This window comes from Erythrolamprus reginae, chromosome 11, assembly GCF_031021105.1.
Source record: "Erythrolamprus reginae isolate rEryReg1 chromosome 11, rEryReg1.hap1, whole genome shotgun sequence".
Classification (NCBI taxonomy): Eukaryota; Metazoa; Chordata; class Lepidosauria; order Squamata; family Dipsadidae; genus Erythrolamprus; species Erythrolamprus reginae.
In genome coordinates this window covers 12,236,457-12,263,588 of record NC_091960.1, presented here as the reverse complement: position 1 = coordinate 12,263,588, position 27,132 = coordinate 12,236,457, and the positions used below count along the sequence as shown (strand labels likewise).

The 27,132-nt window shown below is 44.4% G+C and overlaps 2 protein-coding genes across 4 annotated transcripts in view; both read left to right on the top strand.

The window, feature by feature from the left end:
* The window catches only part of KMT2B (lysine methyltransferase 2B), a 126,951-nt gene extending 114,664 nt beyond the window's left edge, over positions 1-12,287 (top strand). For all 3 annotated transcript variants that reach the window (XM_070764656.1, XM_070764653.1, XM_070764654.1), the window contains 7 exons: positions 1,491-1,628; positions 3,478-3,552; positions 3,720-3,897; positions 5,539-5,646; positions 6,318-6,401; positions 7,774-7,903; positions 11,331-12,287. In XM_070764656.1, the coding sequence (XP_070620757.1) occupies positions 1,491-1,628; positions 3,478-3,552; positions 3,720-3,897; positions 5,539-5,646; positions 6,318-6,401; positions 7,774-7,903; positions 11,331-11,606 (989 nt within the window). In that variant the 3' untranslated portion in view covers positions 11,607-12,287. The remainder of the gene's footprint in view (positions 1-1,490; positions 1,629-3,477; positions 3,553-3,719; positions 3,898-5,538; positions 5,647-6,317; positions 6,402-7,773; positions 7,904-11,330) is intronic.
* Positions 12,288-14,700: 2,413 nt separating this feature from the next.
* On the top strand, positions 14,701-19,112 carry PSENEN (presenilin enhancer, gamma-secretase subunit). The gene is made up of 3 exons (XM_070764931.1): positions 14,701-14,956; positions 17,168-17,272; positions 18,730-19,112. Exons 1-3 carry the CDS (start codon positions 14,896-14,898, stop codon positions 18,867-18,869), a joined length of 306 nt encoding a protein of 101 aa, XP_070621032.1. The 5' UTR covers positions 14,701-14,895; the 3' UTR covers positions 18,870-19,112.
* The last annotated feature ends 8,020 nt before the right edge of the window (positions 19,113-27,132 follow it).

Sequence of the window (27,132 nt, the reverse complement as noted above, 5' to 3'; positions counted from 1 at the left end):
AATTCTGGAAGTTTCAAGTGCAACTCCACACATCTGGAGATAATGGGTTGACGAAATACCTTATTGAAAATGTTAGGGGAGTTATTTCTCAAAAGTCTCAAGGCTGGTTTTTGAGATGTTGAAATTATTATTATTATTATTATTTATTAGATTTGTATGCCGCCCCTCTCTGAAGACTCGGGGTGGCTCACAGCATATAATATAAAACAATAAATACAAAGACAAATCTAATTAATTAAAAAACTGCATACACTAAAAACCCAATATATTGAAAATAAATCAAACAAATTCAAATCACAGCCATAAATCACATTTATTGGCCAGGGGGCCAAGATCTAATTACCCCAAGCCTGATGACATAAGTGAGTCTTAAGACTCTCACGAAAGGTGAGGAGGGTGGGGGCAGTGTGAATCTCTGGGGGGGAGCTGATTCCAGAGGGTCGGGCCCCCCACAGAGAAGGCTCTTCCTCTTGGTCCCGCCAAATGACATTGTCTGGTTGATGGGACCTGGAGAGGGCCGACTCTGTGGGACCTAAACGGTTGCCGGGATTATGCTTTGTGAGATGACAGTTCTTGGCAAATGTTTTTTTTCCACACTCAAAAGATCCTTAAATTTTCTTATTTTTCCAAGTTCATTTAGATTAGATTAGATTAGATTAGATTTATTGGATTTATATGCCGCCCCTCTCCGCAGACTCAGGGCGGCTCACAACAATGGCAAAAACCGTACATAGTAACAAATCTAATATTTACCAATCTAATTACAGTTTTAGGTTAAAAAATTCATAAAAGCAACCCCAATATATATAAAAAACAAGCACACAGTCAATCATACACCAAAACAACATGGGCAAGGGGGAGATGTTTCAATTCCCCCATGCCTGACGGCAGAGCTGGGTTTTAAGGAGTTTACGAAAGGCAAGGAGGGTGGGGGCAATCCTAATCTCTGGGGGGAGCTAGTTCCAGAGGGTCGGAGCCACCACAGAGAAGGCTCTTCCCCTGGGTCCCGCCAGACGACATTTATTGAATGTTCAAAGTTACAATGGCATTGGGGAAAAAATGACTTACAAAGGTCATGGGGCTGCGACCTTTGTGGCAGCCCCACGATCATGTGATCAAAATTCAGGTTATTGGCAACTGGTCCATACTTATGATGCTTGCTGTGCCACAGAGTCATGTGATTTACCTTTTTTGATTTTCTGACAAGCCAAGTCAACGAGGAAGCCAGATTCCGTTAACAACGGGGTTGCTAATTTATCCACTGTAGCGACTCACTTAGTGGCAAGAAAGATTGTAAAATGGGGCAAAGCTCCACAAATATCACTTAATGGCAGAAGTGCTGGGCTCAACTGTAGTTGCAAGTCGAGGACCACCTATATTTTTGGCCCTTCCATGTCCCACTCCATTATCCAAGACCTTGATAAAGGCAGTCTCCACAGAGTATACCCCCCCAAAAAATATGACGATTTGAGCCTCTCTTTTGCCTCTAGGAGATCTCTCCAGCTCAGACGAAGACAATCTGAAACAGGAGGACAAAGAAAATGAGATGCCCCGCAAAACGCTGCCCCACTTGTGTTTTGAGATCACCAGCGAAGATGGCTTTAAAGTGCAGGCTGACAGTGTTGATGGTGAGGAGGGGACCAGCCCGGGCAGAATTCCTTTAACCGTTCTCTTGGGTGCTCTGTACCATGTGCAAAGCTCACTCAATAATGGTGGATTAGTACACATGAGTTTCTTTCTTTCTTTCTTTCTTTCTTTCTTTCTTTCTTTTTCTTTCCTTCCTTCCTTCCTCCCTTCCTTCCCTCTTCCTTCCTTTCTTCCTTCCCTCCCTTCCTTCCCTTCCTTCCTTCCCTCCCTCTTCCTTCCTTCCCTTTCTTTCTTTCTTTCTTTCTATCTTTCTATCTTCCTTCCTTTCAGCCTCCTTCCCTCCCTTCCCCCCTCCTCCTCCTCCCTTCCTTCCTACCTACCTACCTACCTACCTACTCCTGAGCCCACCAGAAGTTGGGAAACAAGCCATTTCTGGCCTCCTGGGGCCGAGGGAAGCTGTTTTTGCCCTCCCCGGGCATTGAATTATGGGTGTGGGCACTTGCGCATGAGCGATAGTGCATGCACACACTCTTGGCACCCGAAGAAAAAAAGATTCGCCATCACTGGTATAGCCTTGAAATTGGTTATATATGTTTATACAGTATATATACAATCCAATACTTAAAAACACTTTAAAACCCTTAATATAAAAGACAATCATGCATCTCATACATACTATACACCAGGGGTCCCCAACCGCCGGTCCGCGGACCAGTACCGGGCCGCAAGGCATGTTGCACCGGTCCGCGGAGTCAGCAGCTGCTGTGGAGCCGGCGAGTGCCAAGCTGTTTCCTGTCTCTTTCCCCTCACGTTCACTTGGGACCGCCATTTGCCTCGGGCTGAGAAAACCTTTGCTTGCTTGCTTTCTTCCTTTCCTGTCTTTCTTCTCTCGTCAAAAGTGGTCTATTTCCTCCTTGCGAAGCCCTCGCAAAGCCCTCGCTCTGCCTGCCGCTCAAACGGAAAGGCTTTGGCATTGTGCAGCTCTTTTTTTGCTAGGCTCCCCCACCCTATTCCCGGGGTCCTGGGTGGGAGCGAAGCCAGGGGTGTGTGTGTGACCATGAAACCCCCACCACCAGCTCTGGTAATTTTCTTTTGGAAGGATTCCTTGCTGCAAGAAAATTACCAGACCTGGCACTGATGGGCGCTCCAAGCAGGCAGCGATCGCAAAGGAAGGTGACTGTGTCCGTGGAGGCACCTCCCCCTGCTTTGGGATTCCTTACTGCAATCCCAGCCGGAACGGGGGGGGTTGTCCTCTGGAACTGCTGAAAGGCAAACGGTGGTCCCAAGTGAACAGGAGGGGAAAGAGACAGGAAACCGCCCCCTCCTACCCTTCCTCCCTCTGTCACCTCAACTCCCCCGCAAAATTAAAAAGGGGGGGGAGAGAGAGACAATGGAACGATAAGCTAAACCTCCTTTCCGCCCCCACCGGGCCATAGAAAAATTGTCTTGCTGAAACTGGTCCCTGGTGGAAAAAAGGTTGGGGACCACTGCTATACACAAAGCGGGAACGGCCCAGGGGAGTCAATTTCCTCATTCCTAACGACAGAGGTGGGTTTTGAGGAGATTACGAAAGGCAAGGAGGGTGGGGGCAGTCCTAATCTCCAGGGGGAGTTGATTTCAGAGGGTCAGGGCCACCACAGAGAAGGCTCTTCCCCTGGGTCCCGCCAGACGACATTGTTTCATCGACGGGACCCGGAGAAGGCCAACTCTATAACCACTGTGAAGCAGTATATTAGTCCAAGTCCAGAGGGTTTTCTCATTGTGTCCAGAGAGAGAGAAACCAGGCTTTTCCTAGAATCGAACTCAAAGCCTCCTGATTGTGAAGCAAGAGCTCCACCTCTAGGCCACCAGACCACGCAATATAATAATTCATTTGTGTTCTATATCCAGGTGCCTGGAAAGCAGTGATTGAGAAGGTCCAGGAAGCTCGCACCAATGCCCGGCTCAAACACCTGTCCTTTGCAGGTAATAAAAGTTCTATGCCCTTTGGGATTTTTCCGCCTTTTCCATTTGAAGGGAAAAAGCTAGAGGAGGGAAAAGTAGATTAGCATAGTTTTTAGGCTTTTTCCTGTGCTAGCAGGACTTCTTGGGATCAGGCCTGGAGTGATGAATTGTACCTATTTTCCTTACAGGAATGAATGGAGTGAGAATGTTGGGGATGCATCACGATGCTGTCATCTTCCTGGTGGAGCAGCTCTATGGTGCCAAGGCCTGTCACAAGTACAAATTCCGATACCACCAGCACGAAGGCGAGGAAGAGGAGCTGCCTCTCAATCCTCACGGTTGTGCCCGGGCTGAAGTTTATGTCAGGTGGGTGAATAACTTTCCTTTTTATTTGGTACAGGGCAGTGGTAAGACAAAGTTGGGTCTTCTATGACATGTGGACTACAACTCCCAGAATTCCTAAGCTAGTACGATTGGCTCAGGGATTCTGGGAGTTGAAGTCCAGAAGTCATAGAAGAGCCAACTTTGCCTACCCCTGGTACAGGGTAATAGCCAATGCTTCCTTGACTTAGGATCATAATTGAGACTGGAAAAATTCAACGTTAATTGGACTGCATTTTGCTGCAGTCGTTAAGAAGGCCACATAATTAGACCTTCCCGGCCAGCTTCTCCATTGTTGGAAACCAGCTGAGAAAGTTTGCAAATGATGACGGTGTAGCCCTGGGACAGTGCAGTTACCATAAATGCAAGCCAGTTGCCATGCACCCAGATGGTGAACACTGACCACAGGAATGTTGCTATGGATATAAGCGCAAGGAGTGGTTATAAGTCACCTTTTTCGAGTGGTTGTAACTTTGAGTGATTGCTAACTGAATAGTCATAAGTCGAGGACTACCCATATTTGATTAGATTAGATTAGATTTATTCGATTTGTATGCTGCCTCTCTCCGGAGACTCGGAGCGGCTCACAACACAAAACATGATCCAAATCCAACAATAAAAAAGCAATTTAAAACCCTACGTATAAAAAACAATCATACATCTCAGACAAACCTTGCGTAAAATGGGAAACGGCCCGGGGGATCAATTTCCCCAGGCGGGTTTTGAGGAGTTTGCGAAAGGCAAGGAGGGTGGGGGCAATCCTAATCTCCGGGGGGGAGTTGATTCCAGAGGGTCGGGGCCGCCATAGAGAAGGCTCTTCCCCTGGGTCCCGCCAGACAACATTGTTTCATGGACAGGACCCAGAGAAGGCCAACTCTGTGGGACTTAACCGGTCGCTGGGATTCGTGCGGCAGAAGGCGGTCTCGGAGGTATTCTGGTCCGATGCCATGAAAGACTTTATAGGTCATAACCAACACTTTGAATTGTGAATGGAAACTGATCGGCAACCAATGCAGACTGCAGAGTGTTGGTGTGACATGGGCATATTTAGGAAAGCCCATGATAGCTCTCGCAGCTGCATTCTGCACGATCTGAAGTTTCCGAACACTCTTCAAAGGTAGCCCCATGTAGAGAGCATTACAGTAGTCGAACCTCGAGGTGATGAGGGCATGAGTGACTGTGAGCAGTGACTCCCGGTCCAGATAGGGCCGCAACTGGTGCACCAGGCGAACCTGGGCATATGCCCCCCTCGCCACAGCCGAAAGATGGTTCTCTAATGTCAGCTGTGAATCGAGGAGGACATCTGAGGGGGTCAATAACTCCCCCCCCCCCAGGGTAATGGATGGACAGATGGAATTGTCCCTGGGAGGCAGAACCCACAGCCACTCCATCTTATCCGGGTTGAGTTTGAGTCTGTTGACACCCATCCAGACCCCAACAGCCTCCAGCACATCACTTCCACTGCTTCGTTGACTTGATTCGTTGATTTGAAGCCTGTGAGGCAATGAAAAGGGGTTCCTGATCCAGTAGATTTTGGAAAGCAGGCTAGAATGCATGAGAAAAGGCAACTGAAAGGACAGAGAATCCACTTGGGTTCTGAACAACTCTCTGTTCCTCCCCTTTTAGGAAATGCACCTTTGACATGTTCAACTTCTTAGCATCTCAGCATCGTGTGCTGCCCGAGGGTGGCCCTTATGATGAAGAAGAAGACGAAGTACAGCTGAAGTCCACCAGGTAAAGAGGCCCTCTCGGTTTCATGGTCCTGGAGCTAGAGTAGACATCATGTCTGTTCTGACTCTTGTGTCGGGTAATGTCCTGTCCAGCAGCTATGTGCAACCAAGAAAACTCCATTCTCACCATCAGGCTTAAAAGAGAAAAGGGGTTTGTGTTACAGAAAACTAGCATGGAGTTGGCTACCCATTTTCCTAATAAAGAAGGAATGTGCTATTTTAAATTTGACGGTTTTGCAGGCCGTTATTTTTTCCAGCTTTTGAGGCATTTATTATAGACACAGATTTATCCACCAGGAGAGGACAGTAATTGAAATCCGGTTAATTAACTTCTAGATTTCTGATTTCAATAGAGCTGCATGGTAGCTTATAATTAGACCTGGATTAGACCTAGTACGTATTATTATGGAGGCTGCAAAATCCCAATTACTGATTTTATTTTGAGGTGGATATGAAACAGGTAAACTTTTTAAAAAGTGCTTCTTCTTCTTTAGCCAATAAAATTAAAAGCCTGAATAGCCTGTATCCCTAATAACAATCGTTATTGCTCTAATAAAGGAGGATATTTGCTGCCCCAAACCTTCTGCCTGATCAAAAGATCCTATGTAAAAGCTTTGAAAGAGCCAATCACGTGCTTAGGTGGTTCAGGGCCTGATCTGATCTATTGTATCTTAGGCGAGCCACCAGCTTGGAGCTACCCATGGCCATGAGGTTTCGACACCTGAAGAAAACTTCCAAAGAGGCTGTGGGAGTGTACAGGTAATGCTCCAAAGAGATCACAAAAATATAGAGTTTAGAAGGAACCATGGAGGTCTTTTAGTCCAGCCCCCCGTGCTCAAGCAAGAAACCTTATATCATTTCAGACAAGTGGTTGTCCAGTCCCTTCTTTAAAATCTCCCTTGTTGTAGCACCCACAATTTCTGGAAGCAAATCATTCCACTGATTAAATTGTTCCAATTATCAGGAACTTTCTCCCTAGTGCTAGGTTGGTTCTCCCCTTGTTTAGTTTCCACCCATTACTTCTTGTCCTGGTTTCAGGTACAGTGGTACCTCGTGATATGAACCCCTCGTGAACCTGGGGTTCGGAAATTTTTTGCCTCTTGTTACGAACTTTTTCCGGCTTACAAACCCACCGCAGATCGCAAAATGGTGCTCCGCTGGGCGCCGCCGCCCGTCTGTCACCTTTTAAAACAGCCGGGGGGCTTCTCGGCATTCTCCCTCTCCCGAACTTTTTGGGTTCGGGAGGCCGCCGAGAAGCGCCACCGCCCGGCTGTCACCTGAAACAGCCGGGGGGCTTCTCGCCGTTCTCCCGAACGCTGAACCCGGAAATTCGGCAAATGTTCGGGTTCGGGTTCCGGAGGCCGCCGAGAAGCACCCGGCTGTTTCAGAAGGTTACAGCTGAGCGGTGCCACCCGGCGGAGCACCGTTTTTGCAATCGGCAGCGGCGTTTTCGGCCGATCTGGAGGCTGAAACGGAGGTGGGGAATCCCAGTAGGGAATTCCATGGGCGGAGCTTTGACGTCACAAAGAGGTCCTCCCTGGTCAGCCGAAACGTGGCCTCCTGAAGGGATTGGATACTGTAGCCTAGAGGTTAATTCTCTGCCTTACAAGGCAAAGGTTGCAGGTTCAAGTCCCAGTGAGGGTATGGCTAGCTGATGAGGCCAAAATAAGGCCGAAATAGATCTATCCTAGTCTCCCTTAATTCTCAAATTCAGCAAAAAACAAGTGACATATATATATATATGTATGTATGTGTGTGTGTGCGTGTGTGTGTCTTTTTTAAAATAATGGGTTTTTAGATATTTTTAAATATTAGATTTGTTATTGTACATTGTTTTTATTATTATTATTGCTGTGAGCCGCCCCGAGTCTACGGAGAGGGGGACATACAAATCTAATAAATAATAATAATAATGATGATGATGATGATGATAATAATAATAATAATAATAATAATAATAATATTTTAGCCTCCAAATCATCACTTGTTTAGGCCTTCCAGACAAAGGGTAGGCAAAGCTGTGTCCTGCAATCGTTCCTGGATCTGACAGCGCGAAAGTCCTACCAACTCGCTGGGTTAATTCATACGCCCGCCGTTAGTTTTCAGCTGTCGGATGTTCTCTCCATTTTAGGTCAGCCATCCATGGGCGGGGCTTGTTCTGCAAGCGCAACATTGACGCGGGCGAGATGGTGATTGAGTACTCCGGCATTGTCATCCGTTCGGTGCTCACCGATAAGCGTGAAAAGTACTACGACAGCAAGGTATGCTTCTGAAAAAAGGGTAGAAGGGAAAGGGGATGCATGCTGGGAAAGCAATATGGTTGCCAGCTTATCCCAAAGGTGGTTTTTTCAAGAGACAACGGGACTTTCTTCCTATGTTTCTTCTTTTGAAGATGTTTGGCTTCTCGTCCAAGAATGACCTCTTTCTGACTGAGGTCAGAACTGAAGAAGTTTCTTGGACGGGAAGCAAAGCGTCTTCAAGGACCAAAGAGAGAAGTTTCGTAAGCTCCTTAAAACCCACCTCTGCTGTCAGGCATGGGGGAACTGAGATATTCTTACCCCCTAGGCCAGTGATTTTCAACCTTTTTTGAGCCATGGCACATTTTTTACATTTACAAAACCCTGGGGCACATTGGGGGGGGGGCAGCTAAAAAAAGTTTGGACAAAAAAAATTTCTCTCTTCCTCCCTTTCGCTCTATTTCTCTCTCCCTCCTTCTTTCTCTCCCTTCTTTTTTTCTCTCTCTCTCTATCCCTCTTTCTTTCTCTCTCTTCCTTCCTTCCTCTTTTTTGCTCTTTCTACCTCCCTGTCTTTCTCTCCCACCTTCCCTCCCTCTCTTTCTCTCTCTTTCTCTCTATCTCTTGCTCTCTCCCTTACTTGCTTTCTCTCTCTTGTTCTCTTTCTCTCTCTCTTGCTTTCTCTCTCTCTCTTTCTCTCTCTCTCTCTTTCTTTATTTCTTTCTCTCTCTCATTTTCTTTTTCTCTCTTGCTTTGTCTCTGTCTTTCTCTCTCTCTCTCTTTCTTTCTTCCTCTCTCTTGTTTTCTTTTTGTCTCTCTTTCTTTCTTTCTTTCTCTCTCTCTTGCTTTCGCTCTTTCTCTCTCTTGCTTTCTCTCTCTCTTGCTTTCTTTCTCTCTCTCTCTCTTGTTTTCTTTCTCTCTCTGAGCTTCGCGGCACACCTGACCATGTCTCACGGCACACTAGTGTGCCACGGCACACTGGTTGAAAAACACTGCCCTAGGCCTTTACAATTTATGCATGGTATGCTTGTTTGTATGTATGTTTGGTTTTACAAATAAGGGTTTTTAACTGTTTTAGTAGGGGATTTACATGCTGTTTTGTACTACTGTTGTTAGCCACCCCAAGTCTACGGAGAGGGGCGGCATACAAATCCAATAAATAATAATAAATGTTAGGTCCCACAGAGTTGGCCTTCTCCGGGTCCCGTCAACTAAACAATGTCGTTTGGTGGGACCCAGGGGAAGAGCCTTGTCTGTGGCAGCCCCGGCCCTCTGCAACCAACTCCCCCCAGAGATTAGAATTGCCCCCACCCTCCTTGCCTTTCGTAAGCTCCTTAAAACCCACCTCTGCCGTCAGGCACGGGGGAACTGAGATATTCTTTTCCCCTAGGCGTCTACAATTTATGCATGGTATGTCTGTATGTATGATTGGTTTTATAACAAGGGTTTTTAGCTGTTTTAGTATTGGATTGTCACATGCTGTTTTTACCACTGTTGTTAGCCGCCCCGAGTCCACAGAGAGGGGCGGCATACAAATCCAATAAATAAATAAATAAAGTCCAGTTGCCTCTTGGAAAGCATCTTTGGGACAACCATGATCTGGATGACTGAGAATCTCCATAGACATGAAGCCAGCTGTGTTCTCGGCTTATCTCTGTTGGGTTCTTGATGTTCTCTGAGCATGCTCCTCTTCCTGCATTATCAAGTTAGCTAACCTCATCGGCATGGTGCTTGCACAACAATGGAAAAACGAAGAGAGCCCTACAGACGAAAGAAAGTGTTATAAAAAATATTAGGATGTGCTGAGATGGATAGATTAACATTTAAAAGGAAGAAACAGAATGCTTTTTTTAACATGTCGTTTGGTGGGACCCAGGGGAAGAGCCTTCTCTGTGGCGGCCCCAGCCCTCTGCAACCAACTCCCCCCAGAGATTAGAATAGCCCCCACCCTATCAATGGATAACCAACAGAAACAGGGGTTAGAAACTAAAAAGTTTAAAGAGATAACAAAAACGTTTGTAGTGAAAATTCTCAAGATGGATAAATTAGTTGCATGATTACTTTGTGATTAATATTCATATTTATTATGATTATTGCTGTACCTCTACTTAAAACTAATTGTGCCCAGACAACATGCTGTTCAGATAGATATGGAACTTTTTATGTTTACTAAAAAAAAAAGTATCAGTAAGACATGTTTGCAAAAAAAAAAAAAAAGTTAGCTAAGATCATCATCGCAAACTTGTGGTTCCCTGTTCAAACTTTCTGTCCGTTGGGCGAAACTCTTTTCCAACTTTTAATTTAATTTAATAGATTTATAAGCCGCCCTTCTCCAAAATGGACTCAGGGCAGCATACAACTATTAAAATATATGATCAGTAAAACCCCAAAATTAGACCCAGTCATCCATCAGACATTGATCCTTATTTTGGGTCATTCTTTGTCAAGTGAACCAGGTGTCCACTTGACTGATTTTTGCAGCCTTATTTGAAAAGAAACCATCACAAAAACAACATATATGATAGGAAAAAACATGCTCTTTGTAATGAAATAAAAATGAAGATGATTGAAGGTGAGAAAACAGAGAACTCCGTTTCGTCACCTTCAATCATCTTCATTTTTTAATTTCATTAGAGCACGTTTTTTTCTATCATAGATTAGATTAGATTTATTGGATTTATATGCCGCCCCTCACCGCAAACTCGGGGCGGCTCACAACAATAATAAAAAACAGCACAGTACATAATACCAAATCCAATGCCCACCAATCTAATTACAATTTAAAATTAGTAATCTCATAAAAACAGTATATATAAAAACAGGCACACAGTCAATCAATCAACAAAACAACATGGGCAAGGGGGAGGTGTTTTAGTTCCCCCATGCCTGACGGCAGAGGTGGGTCTTAAGGAGTTTTCAAAAGGCAGGGAGGGTGGGGGCAATCCTAATCTCAGGGAGGAGCTGGTTCCAGAGGGTCGGGGCCCCCACAGAGAAGGCTCTTCCCCTGGGTCCTGCCAGACGACATTGTTTAGTCGACGGGACCCAGAGAAGGCCAACTCTGTGGGACCTAACCGGTCACTGGGATTCGTGCGGCAGGAGGCGGTCCCGAAGATATTCTGGTCCGGTGCCATGAAGGGCTTTATAGGTCATAACCAACACTTTGAATTGTGACCGGAAACTGATCGGCAACCAATGCAGACTGCGGAGTGTTGGAGTGATATGGGCATACTTGGAGAAGCCCATAATTGCTCTCGCAGCTGCATGGTTTCTTTTCAAATAAGGCTTCAATTTCACCTGGTCCACTTGACAAAGAATGACCCTTTTCTCCTCCTTCATGAGGACTAGGGCCCCAAATTCTCCACGACCAAGAATCCAACAACACAACCCTGAGCTCTATGGATTCTCCACGTCTCTCCCCCCCCCCCCTCTTTACCTCTCCTTTCCTTCCTTGCAGGGCATCGGATGCTACATGTTCCGCATCGACGACTTCGACGTGGTGGATGCCACGATGCACGGCAACGCCGCCCGCTTCATCAACCACTCCTGCGAGCCCAACTGCTACTCCCGTGTGATCCACGTCGAAGGCCAGAAGCATATTGTGATTTTTGCCCTGCGCCGGATTTTCCGGGGCGAAGAACTCACCTACGACTACAAATTCCCCTTCGAAGACGCCGGCAGCAAACTCCCTTGCAATTGCGGAGCCAAACGTTGCCGACGTTTCCTCAATTAAAGACTGGTCCCTCGCTTGGCTTTCCAGATCCATGCGCTTGCCCAGCCTCTTCCCAGTGTCAGAGGGTGGCCGGGCGAAGTGGGATGGATGGGGAGCCTTAATCATGGCATAACTTTTTGGTGGGCTGCTGCATTGCTGACTCATCCCTTTAATTCCTTGGAGCATGTGACTCCAAGGACCTCAATCATCTCCAAAGAGCATCAGGGATGCCCTGTGTTACGAGTGATGGGGGAAAGCTCTTAGCGGCAGCTCGGTCTATATATATTATTTTTTTGTTTTGTGGCTTGGAATTATGAGATGCAGAGATCCAGGGCAAAAATGCAGGAAGAATCACCTCTTATTTGTGCCCCCATTCTGCTTCATTAGACCTCTTTCTCTTCCTCCTCCTCTTTCTTCCTTCCGCACCTCCCCAATCCTGTGGGGCGAGAACAATCTTTTTTATTTTGTACTTTTAAAACTTTTGTGGGTTTTTTTCCCCTCCTTCCTCCAAGATGACCCTCTGTTTTAAAGAAGAAGAAAAAAAAAATACATCAAACCCAGGAGGATGTAAATAGTTGTACAAATTTCTAAACCTGTTTATTTTCTATGCACTTTTTTTATTTAAGATGCTCAGTCAACTCAGACGGGAAAGGGTTGGATTCTTGTTGGTATAATTTTAAATAAAAAGCAATTTTGACACAAGATTGTGTCCTCCGTGGCTTCAGTTGCTGAGGATGAATGAGAATGTGGGAATGTAGAACAAAACTCTGGAGAGAGAGAGACAGTGGTGGTTCTGTCATTTAATGAACTTTCTTTGGTTATAACAGAATTGAGAATATAGAACTTGTGACTATAATTGAACCTGCTGTTTACAGTGACTTGTAAATTAAATTACAGTGGTACCTCTACTTAAGAATGCCTCTACTTAAGAACTTTTCTAGATAAGAACTGGGTATTCAAGATTTTTTTGCCCCTTCTTAAGAACCATTTTCTACTTAAGAACCCAAGCCCGGAAAAATTTCCAGGAAATTTGAGAGCTGCATGAAGGCCCGGCCAGTTTCCTGCCATTCCCCCTTTAATTTCGACCATCTCGGGTTTTTCTGGGCTGCCAGAGGAGCCTTTTGGTGGCGCTTAAGGTGGCTTTGGCAGTCCAGAGCAAACAAAGCATTTTCCTTTCTCTGGGCGCTTGGAGAGGGAATAAACTTCTGCCAGCGCCCAGAGAAAAGAAACGCTCCCTTTGCTCTGGGCAGCGACTGTCCTCCTCCTCTTCTTCCTCCTCCTCCTCCCACCCAAATTCTGAGCTTTTATTTCTTTCCTAAAGGATTTGCACGCATTATTTGCTTTTTACATTGATTCCTGTGGGGAAAATTGCTTCTACTTACAAACCTTTCTACTTAAGAACCTGGTCACGGGATGAATTAAGTTCTTAAGTAGAGGTACCACTGTAGTTGGTGACCATACCCAATTTTACAACCTTTTTTTTTTCCCGTGGTCGATAAGTGAACCCTTTGTTCACTATGGGATGGGTTATTTTGCCAGAAACCAGAAGTAAACACCGGTTTCTGGCAAAAACATAGGCCAAGGTCACGTAACTACAGGACACCTCAAAGGCTGTTTGCTGAGTGCCCAAAATCCAGTCATGTGACTGAAGAAGAAGAGCGTGGGTTTTGGATCTTCAAACCCAGGTCCGTTGGGTCTGTTGTAGCTTTGAACAGTTGATAAGTGATCAGTTGTAAGTTGAGGATTGCCTTCTGATTTTTCTTAAGTACGCCTGACTGAAAGGGCACACTGCCTTCCTTCCACTAAACAAGTGATTCTCATCCTGGAGGTCGGGACCCCTTTGGGGTCAGATGACCATTTCACAGGGGTCTCCTAAGACCATGGGAAAAGACAAATTTCCCACAGTGTTAGAAACTAAAGCTTCTATACTGGAGCCTTGGAACATATTTTTACAATCCGACCAATCAGGTGTTTACGGTGGGGGTGTCCCTCTTACCTTCCTGTCGGAAGAATTGGTGCTAGACTTATGGTTGGGGGTCACCACAACATGAGGAACTGTATTAAGGAGACGTGGCATTAGAAAGGTTGAGAACCACAGCACTAAATGCTCTGAGCATACAAGCCGTTTGCATTGGCCTCTAGGTTGTTTCCCCTAAAAACAAAACCCTCAGAGCAACGAGCCAGGATTTTAAAGAATTCAGACACTACTTCCACATACAGTTGTACAACTGGACTGACATTTTTGCATTACTTCCGGAACTTAGGTACATATCGTCTCGTACCAGCCAGCTGGGGAATTCTGGGAGTTAAAGTCCACATGTCTTAAAAATTGAAGACCTTCTGATTTAGACAAAGTCACCTATACAATTTGTTTTGCAATTTGGAGAACGGCACAAAGGCCCGGCCAGTTTCCTGCCATTCCCTCTTTAATCCTGGCCATCTCAGACTTTTCTGGGCTGCCAGAGGAGCCTTTTGGTGGCACTTAAGGAGGCTTTGGCAGTCTAGAGCGAAGGGAATGTTTTCCTTTCTCTGGGCGCTTGGAGAAGGAATTAACCTCTGCCAACGCCCAGAGGTTAATTCACGACTGTCCTCCTCCTTCTCTTCTTCCTCCTCTTCCTCCCACCCAAATTCTGAGCTTTTATTTCTTTCCTAAAGGGTTTCCACATATTATTTGCTTTTACATTGATTCCTATGGGAAAAATTGCTTCCACTTACAAACTTTTCTACTTAAAAACCTGGCCACGGAACGAATTAAGTTCTTCAGTGGAAGTACCACTGTATTGGCATGAACCTAAACACTAGCAAAGTAGGTACAGGTCAATTAGGCAGTAGGACAAGGACGGCAGGCACAATGGTGCCCTCATGCACGCCCAGGGTTGGGCTTCTGCACGGGCACAGATTGCGGGTCGTGGCTCCCTTCTTTTCCAACGTGCTGTGCCAACCCAGGAAACGCGAATCCCCAAGAAGCGGGGTTCAGAAGACCCTGAGTGCTCCCGCCCGCCCCGCTTCCTCTGGCGCCTTCGCGGCCTCCTAGGGCATCTCGCAGCAGATGCCGGACTGCAGCTCCCAGAGTTCCTGGCTGCTGTGGGTGGGGGAGAGAGAGAAGGGAGGGGCGCGGCAGGGGGCGGAGCTTCCGGCCCGGAAGCAGCTGCGCCGGGAGGGAAAGGAAGCGGGACCGGGGGGGAGACTTTTTCGGGCGGGCGTCGGAAGAGCGAAGGCGGGCCGGGTCCCCTCTCGAGCCCCGTTCCGGTGTTGGGCTTTCTGTCATTTCTGCGGCGGGGCGGGGAGGGGCCGCCAGCCGTGCGGCACCATGAACCTGGAGCGTGTCTCCAACGAAGAGAAGCTGAACCTCTGCCGGAAGTACTACCTGGGTGAGCCCCGGCTTGGGGGGGGGGGGCAGCGCAGCCTGGTTTGGGGGTGGGTGGGTAGAGGAGCGGTCTAGGGGGTGTGTGTGTGGATAAGATTGGGGTTCTTTTAAAAAAGGGGAAGCTCAATAGGCGGGGCGCTCAGCGGAAGTGGCTCAGGGGTTCTTTAAGAGGCTGGCTGGGGGATTCTGGGCGCTGAAGTCAAGGCCACTTTAAAAAGTCCACTTTGAAAAACACTGGGCTAAATTTTACTTAAAAACTTATTTATGCTGCTGCCAGGCTTGGAGTCATTAGATCCGAGTCTCTGGCCACTGAATGTTTATTCTGTTTGGTCGTATTGAATGAATGATTGTGATACTTAGTTTTTATAATGTTTTAAATTAATTATCTATATTAATTGGATCTGATTGTAATTTGTTTATTGTTTTATTAACATGTTGTGAGCCTCCCCGAGTCCACGGAGAGAGGCGGCATACAAATCTAATTAATAATAATAATAATAATAATAATAATAATAATAGGTGAAGCAGGGGTAGGCAAAGGTAACTCTTCTATGGCATGTGGACTTCCCCAGAATTCCTGAGCTAGCATGATTAGCTCAGGAATTCTGGGAGTTGAAGTCCACAAGTTATAGAAGAGCTAACTTTGCCTACCCCTGTGTTAAAACAAAGAAACGGCTAACTAAGTGAAGTAAAATGAAAGGTTCAAAAAGATCCATAACTGACATGTTTATCTTTCTAACTGAAATTAGATCTTTCTGTATCTTTTTTTCTTCTTTTTTTCATCTTTTCCCATGAAATGTAAATTTAAATATACTGTATAGGCAAAAATGCTTTCAAGTAATGTAAAAATGTATATACTGTATCTCCGTTTGTGCTTCTGACGGAAAATGGGATGTAATTATCCCAAATGTGTGTTTTTCTTTTGTGTGTGTGTGGGGGGGGGGTGTTTAATGTGTGTTTTATTTTAAACAAAATAAAAATTTATATTTTTTTAAAAGAAAAACACTAGGCTAGCGCCAGGAAAATAGATTTCACCATGGCTGGCTGGCTGGGGGATTCTGGGTGTTGAAGTCCACACGTATCTTAAAAATGCCCGAGCTTGATAAACGTTGCTCTTAAAACAGGGGTCTCTCCAAACTTGGCAACTTTAAGGCTTGTGGACTTCAACTCTCAGACTTTCTCAGCCAGCAGAGCTGAGAGGAAAAAAATCTATACTTTGGCGGTTAAGGAGCACAGGCATATGAAAATGTAATCCACTGAAAAAAGGGATTATGATTCAGACAATCTTTACTTTCTTTCTGAAATGGAGTTCATAAAGAAACCCAGTTTTAGTAGCCACAATTTAAAAAAGATCTTGAGACTCTCGAAAGAGTGCAGAGAATAGCAGCCAAGATCATTAGGGGGACTGGAGGCTAAATTTGTATCTTATGACTATCATTCCTGATTAATGTATCTTGTATTTTTATGTACACTGAGAGCATATGCACCAAGACAAATTCCTTGTCTGTCCAATCACACTTGGCTGATAAAGAATTCTATTCTATTCTGAACTGGAGGCTAAATGGTTGCAGGAATTGGGTATGTCTAATTTACGGTAATAAAAAGAATTAGGGGAGACATGATAGCAGTATTCCAATATCTCAGGGATTGCCACAAAGAAGAGAGGGTCAAACTATTCTCCAAAGCACCTGAAGGTAGAACAAGAAACAATGGGTGAAAACTAATCAAGGAGAGAAGCAACTTAGAACAAAGGAGAAATTTTTTGACAGTAAGAACAATTAATCAGGGAAACAACTTGCCTCCAGAAGTTGTGAATGTTCCAACACTGGAAGTTTTAAAGAAGAGTTTGGATGATAATAATAATAATAATAATAATAATAACAACAACAACAACAAAACAACAACAACAATAATAGCAACAATAACAATAATAATAGCAACAATAACAATAACAACAACAATAATAATAATAATAATAATTATTATTATTATTAGATTTTTATGCCGCCCCTCTCCATTTGTATGAAGTGGTGAAGGACTAGAAGACCTCTAAGTTCCCTTCCAACTCTGTTATTCTTATTTCTAAGAGGAAAGCCAATTTGGACAAAACACACTTTTCTGTTCATGAAGCCCTTGTGAAAAATCTCTTCCCCCCCCTGCACCATCCCTTGAAGAAAGCAGAGAGGTAGATAATGTCTTTCTCCCATTTCTTTAGGTGGCTTTGCTCTGCTCCCTTTCCTGTGGCTGGTGAACGTCATTTGGTTTTTCCGAGAAGCCTTTTTTGCACCTGCATACACTGAGCAGCTTCAGATCAAGCGCTGTGAGTTTCTCGTGGGGAAGGGGACGGGAGGGTATTCTGGTGGGTGCAGTATGTTCTAAGACGGGTGTCAAACTCAAGGCCTGGTGCTTAGATCTGGCCGACGGGCCTCCCTCGAAACAGCAAAGGAGCAGCCCACGGTGCCTCTGCCAGCGAAAACAGAGCTTTGGAGGACCACGCGTGGCTTCCACAAGTTCTGTTTTTGCTGGCAAGGGGGCTGCAGGAGGCTATTGCGGCTAAAAACAGGGCTTGGAGGTCCAAACATGGCCCTACCAAGCGCCATTTTCACTGGCAAAATTAAAGGCTCTTTAATTAAACAAATTAAAACAAAAGGAGAAATATTTCCCCTTTTCCATTTGAGCATCCAAGAAGGGACAGGAAAGGAGAAAAGGAAAGAGGAAAAGAAAAAGAAGGAAAGAGGGGAAATAATAATAATAACTCGGCTCTTGATGAGGTGCTGGGACGGGAGATAAAGCATGGCATTGGACCACCTGCCGCATGAATCCCAGCGAACGGTTAGGTCCCACACAGTCGTCCTTCTCCAGCTCCTGCCAACTAGACAATGTCACTTGGCGGGGCCTAGGGAAGGAGCCTTCTCTGTGGGGGCCCCAGCTCTCTGGAATCAGCTCCCCCCAGAGATTTGCACTGCTCCCACCCTCCTCGCCTTCCACAAGTGTCTGAAGACTGATCTATGCCGGCAAGATTGGGGTCATTAGATTCTACTCCCTGGCCGATTAATGTTACCTATAATTGTTGTGTGAGTGGATATGAGTGGTTTTTTAACAATACAGTGGTACTTCTACCTAAGAACGCCTCTACATAAGAACCTTTCTAGATAAGAACCAGGTGTTCAAATTTTTTGTAGCCTCTTCTCAAGAGCCATTTTCCACTTACAAACTGGAGCCTCTGGAACTGTAACCGGAAAAAGCAGGGAGAAGCCTCTGGGGGGTCTCTCTAGGTATCTCATGGGAGGAAACAGGGCTGGAAAAGGCGGGGAGAAGTCTCTGGGGGGCCTCTCTAGGTATCTCATGGGAGGAAACAGGGCAGGAAAAGGCGGGGAGAAGCCTCCGTGGGGCCTCTCTAGGAATCTCCTGGAAGGAAACAGGGCCTCCACCCACCCTGTGGTTTCCCCAATTGCACACATTATTTGCCTTTACATTAATTCCTATGGGAAAAATTGCTTCTTCTTACAAACTTTTCTGCTTAAGAACCTGGTCACCGAACGAATTAAGTTCATAAGTAGAGGTACCACTGTACTGGGTTTCATAGATGAGTACACTTAGTTTTTAAATTAATTGCATTTGGATGATGCTATTGTATTGTTCTTTTTTATTTGTTGTAAGCTGCCCCGAGTCTTCGGAGAGGGGCAGCATATAAATCCAAATAAATAAATAAATTGGAGGCGGGGAAGAGAGGAATGCTTAATTGTTTTCTGGTCGTTTCTTCCCACCTCTTCGCAGATGTCCAGCGGTCCGCCTTAGGTCTCCTTTTCTGGGTGATTGTGCTCACCACGTGGAGCTGCATCTTCCAGTCACGCCGGGCCGAGTGGGGTGAACTTGGCGACTACCTTTCCTTCACCATCCCGCTGGGCATCCCCTGAAGTACATCCTTCCTCAAAGGTCCTCAAGGTGGACTTTTGCATTTTACTGTCGGACTCCTTGAGTAGCCCTCCCCTGGCTAATTTCTTTTCTCCTAATATCTCCTTTTCATGGAATCCAAGTTGGGAATCTACTGTGGTAAACTGTGGAGGGGGGGGGCGCCTCTTCTCTGTGGTCCTCCGGATCATCAACTCCAGCTCTCCTTGACTACAAAAAGATGATCAATAAAGATAGGATGGTCTCTTCTTGTTGGCGTCCAGTGTGATGGTGTTGTGAGAAAGGGATGAGCGCTGGAGGGCGAAACCTCTCGTTCAAAACAGGTGTCTGGTAAATGATTTAGCTTTACTAGATAAATGGTCAAAGCAATGGAAACTGCAGTTTAATGTTTCCAAATGTAAAACAATGCACTTGGGGAAAAGGAATCCTCAATCTGAGTACTGTATTGGCAGTTCTGTGTTAGCAAATACTTCAGAAGAAAAGGATTTAGGGTAGTGATTTCTGACAGTCTCAAAATGGGTGAACAGTGTGGTTGGGCGATAGGAAAAGCAAGTAGGATGCTTGGCTGCATAGCTAGAGGTATAACGAGCAAGAAGAGGGAGATTATGATCCCGCTATATAGAGTGCTGGTGAGACCACATTTGGAATACTGTGTTCAGTTCTGGAGACCTCACCTACAAAAAGATATTGACAAAATTGAATAGGTCCAAAGACGGGCTACAAGAATGGTGGAAGGTCTTAAGCATAAAACGTATCAGGAAAGACTTAATGAACTCAATCTGAATAGTCGGGAGGACAGAAGAGAAAGGGGGGACATGATCGAAACATTTAAATATGTTAAAGGGTTAAATAAGGTCCAGGAGGGAAGTGTTTTTAATAGGAAAGTGAACACAAGAACAAGGGGACACAATCTGAAGTTAGTTGGGGGGAAGATCAAAAGCAACATGAGAAAATATTATTTTACTGAAAGAGTAGTAGATCCTTGGAACAAACCTCCAGAAGACATGGTAGATAAATCCACAGTCACTGAATTTAAACATGCCTGGGATAAACATATATCCATCCTAAGATAAAATACAGAAAATAGTATAAGGGCAGACTAGATGGATCCTGAGGTCTTTTTCTGCCGTCAGTCTTCTATGTTTCTATGTCTGGGTTACTGCGTGATCCTTGAGCCACTTTCTGGGTATAAGTTAATCTGGCCTGGTGTCAGGCCCAAAGCCATTATGTGAAGTTAGAGGCTTTGGGCCTACCACAGTTATCAGCGAGAGGTGAGAGAAAGAGAGAGATTGATAACCGCCACACATTCCTTACACAGAGTCCAAGGTCAACTGAACTAATAAAGAAGCCAGTGAATCCCTGCACCGGATTGGTCCACGCGATTGCACTTGTGGGTGTGGGGAGGTGAGATGAACTTTAACCTGGATGGGGAACTGAAGAGAATTTAGTCTTGGAAGGACGGCTACGAATCCAATATGGCGATGCTAATAAATCGAACCTTGTGTGAGAGCACAGGAGTGGAATGTGATTTATTTCTCAGATGCTATTTGGTTCGTTGACACCTGGTTTCATATCATAAGCGAAGCCATTAAAAAAGCGTAACAAGATAAGGTTATGCGTGCTTTGCCAGTTGTAGGATTTTTTTTAAAGCTCTGAGGTGAAACATCTCTAATATTCCACCCTCCTATTTTCTCTATCACAACCCTGTGATGTTATTGGGCAGAGTCAGAGAGACTGACCCTAAGATGTCCCTTAGGTACTTTTTCAAGAGGGAACTGGACTTTTGTTTTTCCTTCAAGATATTTTGCTTCTCATGCCAGAAGCTTTCTTCAGTTCATTTCCTTGCTTGAGAAGCAAAATACCTTCAAATAAAAACAAAAGTCCAGTTGCCTCTTGAAGAAGCACCCTTGGCACAACCAGAATTTGGATGGCTGAGAATCTCTATAAATCAGTGTTTCCCAACCTTGGCAACTTAAAGATATTTAGACTTCAACTCCCAGAATTCCCCAGCCAGCAAATGCTGGCTGGTGAATTCTGGGAGTTGAAGTCCAGATATCTTTAGGCCCAAAGCTGTTTTTTCCCCTTTTGAGGCAAGCCCAGAATTCCACAGTCTCTTAGTTTCTAGGCCGGCACCTTCAGCACTTCAACAACTATTCTCTTTTTATTATAGTTGTAACAAGAGTGCAAGAGTTAGAGGGCAGATAATATCTTCGGTGGGCTTTATTAAAAATTACACGGAGCCTGTTTTACCACTTTCACTATACTTTTCATGTCTTTCCTGCCTCAGGGTGGTAGAGAGTTGTGCTGCTGATACTTTACAGTTCTGATTGGACTGGAAAATCCACAGATAATTACCTCAGAGAGCCTTACGTAGGCTTGTAGGATTTCGCTTGCTCATACTTAAGGGATCAAAAATTGCCAATTTGTGTTGGCAAAGGATAAATACTTTTTGTCCTAGACAGTGGCCTTCAGGTATGTGCGTGTTTGATGGTTTTAAGTAAAACCAAATGACACAAGAAGATAGAAGGGAAGATAGTTCTGATTTGGCAGACGGGTAGTTATGGGAGTTGCAAACCAAATTCCCATTCTTGTCTCGCCACAAATCGCCCTGGCGTGTCCTCCTTTAAACACATAACCAGTGATGGGTCACCAAAATTTATACTGTCATACTGTGGGCATGGCTTATTTTGTGGGTGTGGTTTGATGGTCATATGACTGGGTAGGAGTGGCTTGCTGGCCACGTGACCCGGTGGGAGTGGCTTGATAATCATGTGGCTGGAAGTGGCTTAAAAGTCATGTGACTGTGTGGGAGTGGCTTACCGGCCAAGATAAGTTTTAAAATAGGTGCTTGGACTCTTTTTCAGTTGATTGTCACATTATTTGAACATCCACAAAAAGGACAAAGGACAGACAGCTTTATTTGTTGAGGAGCACAGTAACATTTTAAGATTTTGTCCTGAACCCACAAGGTTTAGTATGATAACAGATTAGGTAAGTAGTTCAATTTTCTTTAATTGCCATAAAAGTCCAGTTCTAGATAATGATTAAAATGATTAAAGCATTTATGGGTAAAAACAATTTAATTATTTCCTATTTTAAAAGTAATTACAGATCACACTAAGGTACTAGAGAAGAAAGGACAATAATATTAAGTATTCAATAAATAGTGCATCAACTTACTATCCCCACTGCGTCCAACCCCCCTTGGGGGCAGCAGCCCGTTACTGCATATAACACACAGTATGTTGGCAAGCCAAAGACAACAGACCTAGAGGTATAACAAGCAGGAAGAGGGAGATTGTGATCCCGCTGTATAGAGCACTGGTGAGACCACATTTGGAATACTGTGTCCAGTTCTGGAGACCTCACCTACAAAAAGATATTGACAAAATTGAACGGGTCCAAAGACGGGCTACAAAAATGGTAGAAGGTCTTAAGCCTAAAACCTATCAGGAAAGACTTAATGAACTCAATCTGTATAGTCTGGAGGACAGAAGGAAAAGGTGGGACATGATCAAAACATTTAAATATGTTAAAGGGTTAAATAAGGTTCAGGAGGGAAGTGTTTTTAATAAGAAAGTGAACACAAGAACAAGGGGGCACAATCTGAGGTTAGTTGGGGGAAAGATCAGAAGCAACGTGATAAAATATTTTACTGAAAGAGTAGTAGATCCTTGGAACAAACTTCCAGCAGACGTGGTTGGTTAATCCACAGTAACTGAATTTAAACATGCCTGGGATAAACATATATCCATCCTAAGATAAAATACAAGAAATAGTATAAGGGCAGACTAGATGGACCATGAGGTCTTTTTCTGCCATCAAACTTCTGTGTTTCTATGTTTGTAGAGCTGGACACACACACTGATTTTCACTCTCTTTCTTCCAATCCACCCAATGAAGTGGTTCATAAAAATGACAAAGAAAACGGGTGGCTTCTCCGGATACAAAATTAGGGCCAGCCCAGGATGGCTGCGATCTGAGTTTAACTTTTTGAGCTGAATACAACTGTGTGGGAAGGAGCCGAATGAGCGCAGCTGTGTCACCAATTTAGACACGGTATAATTTTCTCATTTGCTAGTGTGTGTGTATGTGTTTTTGTTTTTGTGTGAAAGCTGTGCGGAGATTGTATTACGGCATTTTGCTTCTCCAGTGCACTAAGGTAAGAACTCCGAGAGTGGGTTTTTGCTGGCTTCAAAAACGGCACCCTTTTTTTTAGCACAACATGGCCATTTTTGTGGTGGCACAAGGCGTTCTTTGTTAATTCAACGATGATCGTATCTACTTCAGGCAATAGCAAAATAACAAGCCTGGGCTGCATCCCACATCTGTCCAAGCAAACAGGCTGCGGAAACCTCTGCAAAATGCAAGAATCCTCAGAGGCCAAGTTAATATAGAACCTGAGACAAAGCTGAGATCATGAATCTAAAATGTTGGTTTCCCAGGTATCTTGGGAATTGTAAGACTACTATTTCTTCACAAATGCTCCTCAGCCAATCGTCTCTACCCAAAATGGAGCACCCTTTAATCCTGTCGGAGTTCACAGAGCTTAGAAGCTTCCCCGGTATTTTGAATCTGCGTGATTTTTGCAAACCCGGTTTGAGCATTTATGCTGATGCCGAGATTTTCAGGAATCTGTAGCCTGTGCAAAAATTCTGCAGCTTTTTGTGCCCTGTTTCGGAAGTTAAAACGGGAAATTTTTGATTGCTAGGCAAGAGCTTAATGCTTTATCCTCTTCCCTCCTACCCTTGTGTGAGAAAAAGTGTTGTGAGCTGGACATTGCCTAGATGCGTTGATATTTCTGATGTAGGCCCTTAGTCTGAGACCACTACTTGGAATTATTTGCACTGTGATGAACAGAGAGGGTCAGCCCTGATTTGCCATAACCTCTCTAAGATGGAGGCTTTGTGCACATCCAATGTAAACAATGTCGCTTGGCGGGACCCAGGAGAAGAGCCTTCTCTGTGGTGGCCCCGGCCCTCTGGAACCAACTCCCCCCAGAGATTAGAATTGCTCCCACCCTCCTTGCCTTTCGAAAGCTTCTTAAAACCCACCTCTGCCGTCAGGCATCGGGGAATTGAGACCCTCTTCCCCCTAGGCCTTTACAATTCTATGCATGGTATGTATGTATTTATGTGGTTTTTTTTTTATATTAATGGGCTTTTAATTATTTCTAACATCAGACTACTATTGTACACTGCTTTATTGTTGCTGTTAGCCGCCCCGAGTCTCCGGAGAGGGGCGGCATACAAATCCAATAAATAAATATTATCCACAGACAATACTAATTGGGCAATATAGTGTGTGCCTAGCTAATTATCCTAACTCTGCAATGTGTTTATACTTCAGCATCAATGGATCAAAATTGATGTACCAGGTGAGTTTTGGTGTAGAAATATTTCTCGGTTATAAATGGCAATTGCCAGTAATTAAACTTGTAAATCAAAGACTTACAATCCTGGGTCTTGAAAGCTTAGAACTACGACGCCTTAAACAAGATCTAAGTATTGCCCACAAGATCATATGTTGCAATGCCCTGCCTGTCAAAGACTACTTCAGCTTCAACCACAACAACACAAGAGCACACACAGATTCAAGCTTAACATTAACCGCTCCAAACTTGACTGTAAAAAATATGACTTTAGTAATCGGGTTGTTGAAGCGTGGAACTCATTACCGGACTCCGTAGTATCATCCCCTAACCCCCAACATTTTACCCTTAGACTATACATGGTTGACCTCTCCAGATTCCTAAGAGGTCAGTAAGGGGCGTACATAAGCGCACTAGAGTGCCTTCCGTCCCCTGTCCTATAGTCTCTCCTATATCTCGTATTTCTTCTCTACTATATCCTCTATAACCTTAATTGTGTATTATTGTGTATTGGACAAAATAAATGAATAAAAATAATAATTTTAAAAAAGTGACCGGTGAGGTCCCACAGAGTTGGTATCCTTAGGGTCCCGTCGACCAAACAATGTGGGCTGGCGGGACCTAGGGGAAGAGCCTTCTCTGTGGGGGGCCCCGGCCCTCTGGAATCAGCTCCCCCTGGAGATTTGCACTGCTCCCACCCTCCTTGCCTTCCAAAAGAATTTAAAAACACATCTTTGCCGCCAGGCCTGGGGACATTAGACCTTCCCCTGTCCAACGAAGTGTTGTTAGCATGATTACTGTATGAATGTGAACGAATGTTTTAAATTAGAAATCCAAGAATTGTTTTAGTGTATTAATTGGACAAACTATTGTTATGTATTTTTGGTATATATTGTGAGCTGCCCCGAGTCCACGGAGAGGGGCGGCATATAAGTCCAATTAAATAAATAAATAATAATAAATAAATAATAAAGAGGTAGTTTTAACCCAGACCTCTGGCATTATGCTCCTTCTGCTTTTTTTTCCTTCCGAAACAGGAAGCAGCAGTGGTACATAATTCTGTGTGACAATAAAAATGACCGCAGTCAATGACCAGTCCATAAAACACCTTACATATGGAAAACTGATATTGATTAACCAATTAGGCACTGCAAACAGATCAATCAATTGTGCTGCACATCTTACCTATCATCTAAAAACATCTTGCTATCCTTAAGGAAACAGAACAATTTGAATCTGAAGATAAATCCGACCAAGATATTTCATTAGGTGCGGGGTTAGAGTTTACGGTATCGTGGTCAGTGTAACACACAAATAGTTTGGTGGTTCCGGATGACTCCATCCCATGGGCAAAATTTTGAATCATTTATGAAATCTGTATTTTTCTTGGAAGCAGTGCTGATTAAGTGGCTAAGAATAGGGAAGATCCATACGTCGGGGTTTGATTGCAGTGGAAACTCTTATGTCAGATGGAAAAAAATGTTAGTACTGGGCAATAAAAACCAGACATACAGTTAAGGTTTTTTTGTTATTTACTCATGGTTAAGTGTAGACCAGGGGTCTCAAACACAAGGCCCAGGGTCCGGATCCAGACCACGGGGTGCTTAGATCTAGCCGCCCTGTAAACAATAAAGGTGCACAGCGCAAAATCTTGCTGGGGTGCACATAGGTGCATTATTATTATTATTATTATTATTATTATTATTATTATTATTATTTATTGGATTTGTATGCCGCCCCTCTCCGCAGACTCGGGGCGGCTAACAACAGTGGTAAAACAACATGAACAATCCAATTAATAAAAACAAGTAAAAAACCCTTATTATATTTAAAAAACCAAACATACACACAAACATACCATGCATGACTTGTAATAGCCTAGGGGGAAAGGATAACTTAACTCCCCCATGCCTGGCGACAAAGGTGGGTCTTAAGTAATTTGCGAAAGACAAGGAGGGTGGAGGCCGTTCTAATCTCTGGGGGGAGTTGGTTCCAGAGGGCCGGGGCCACCACAGAGAAGACTCTACCCCCGGGGCCCGCCAAACGACATTGTTTGGTCGACAGGACCCGGAGAAGGCCAACTCTGTGGGACCTTATCGGCCGCTGGGATTCGTGCAGTAGAAGGCGGTTCCGGATGTATTCTGGCCCAATGCCATGTAGGGCAACACAGCTGTGTGTACATCGTACTGGTAGCAGCAGTAAGTAGCAACCTCCCCACATACCTGCTGATAGTCGCCTAATCCAAATTTGGGTGCTAGGCAATCAGCATGTATTTACAGGATCACTCGATCCCCATTTGCAAATGCCCAGGAGGCTTCAAATGGGAGAAGATGGATTTGGCTAATGATTACAGTGAATTTGGTTAACGACCATCCCAAAGGAGTCATACAGTCAGGCATAATCACTTAATTGCTGCAAAGTTCCCAAATTTGGGGAGTCTTGGCTAATATATATAGAGTCAGTATATATATATATATATACATGTATTTAAATATGTCAAATGGTTAAATAAGGTTCAGGAGGGAAGTGTTTTTAATAGGAAAGTGAACACAAGAACAAGGGGACACAATCTGAAGTTAGTTGGGGGAAAGATCAAAAGCAACATGAGAAAATATTATTTTACTGAAAGAGTAGTAGATCCTTGGAACAAACTTCCAGCAGACGGGGTTGGTAAATCCACAGTAACTGAATTTAAACATGCCTGGGATAAACATATATCCATTGTAAGATAAAATACAGGAAATAGTATAAGGGCAGACTAGATGGATCCTGAGGTCTTTTTCTGCCGTCAGTCTTCTATGTTTCTATGTTTCTATTTATTGTTTAGTAGAGTGATGGCGTTTGGGATAAAACTGTTCTTGTGTCTAGTTTTCTTGGTGTGCGGGGCTCTGTAGCCC

Coding starts and splice junctions, on each gene's coding strand:
- PSENEN (XM_070764931.1), top strand. CDS start 14,896: ATGAACCTGGAGCGTGTCTCCAACGAAGAGAAGCTGAACCTCTGCCGG. Junction 14,957..17,167: donor CTGCCGGAAGTACTACCTGG/GTGAGCCCCGGC, acceptor CCATTTCTTTAG/GTGGCTTTGCTCTGCTCCCT. Junction 17,273..18,729: donor GCAGCTTCAGATCAAGCGCT/GTGAGTTTCTCG, acceptor ACCTCTTCGCAG/ATGTCCAGCGGTCCGCCTTA.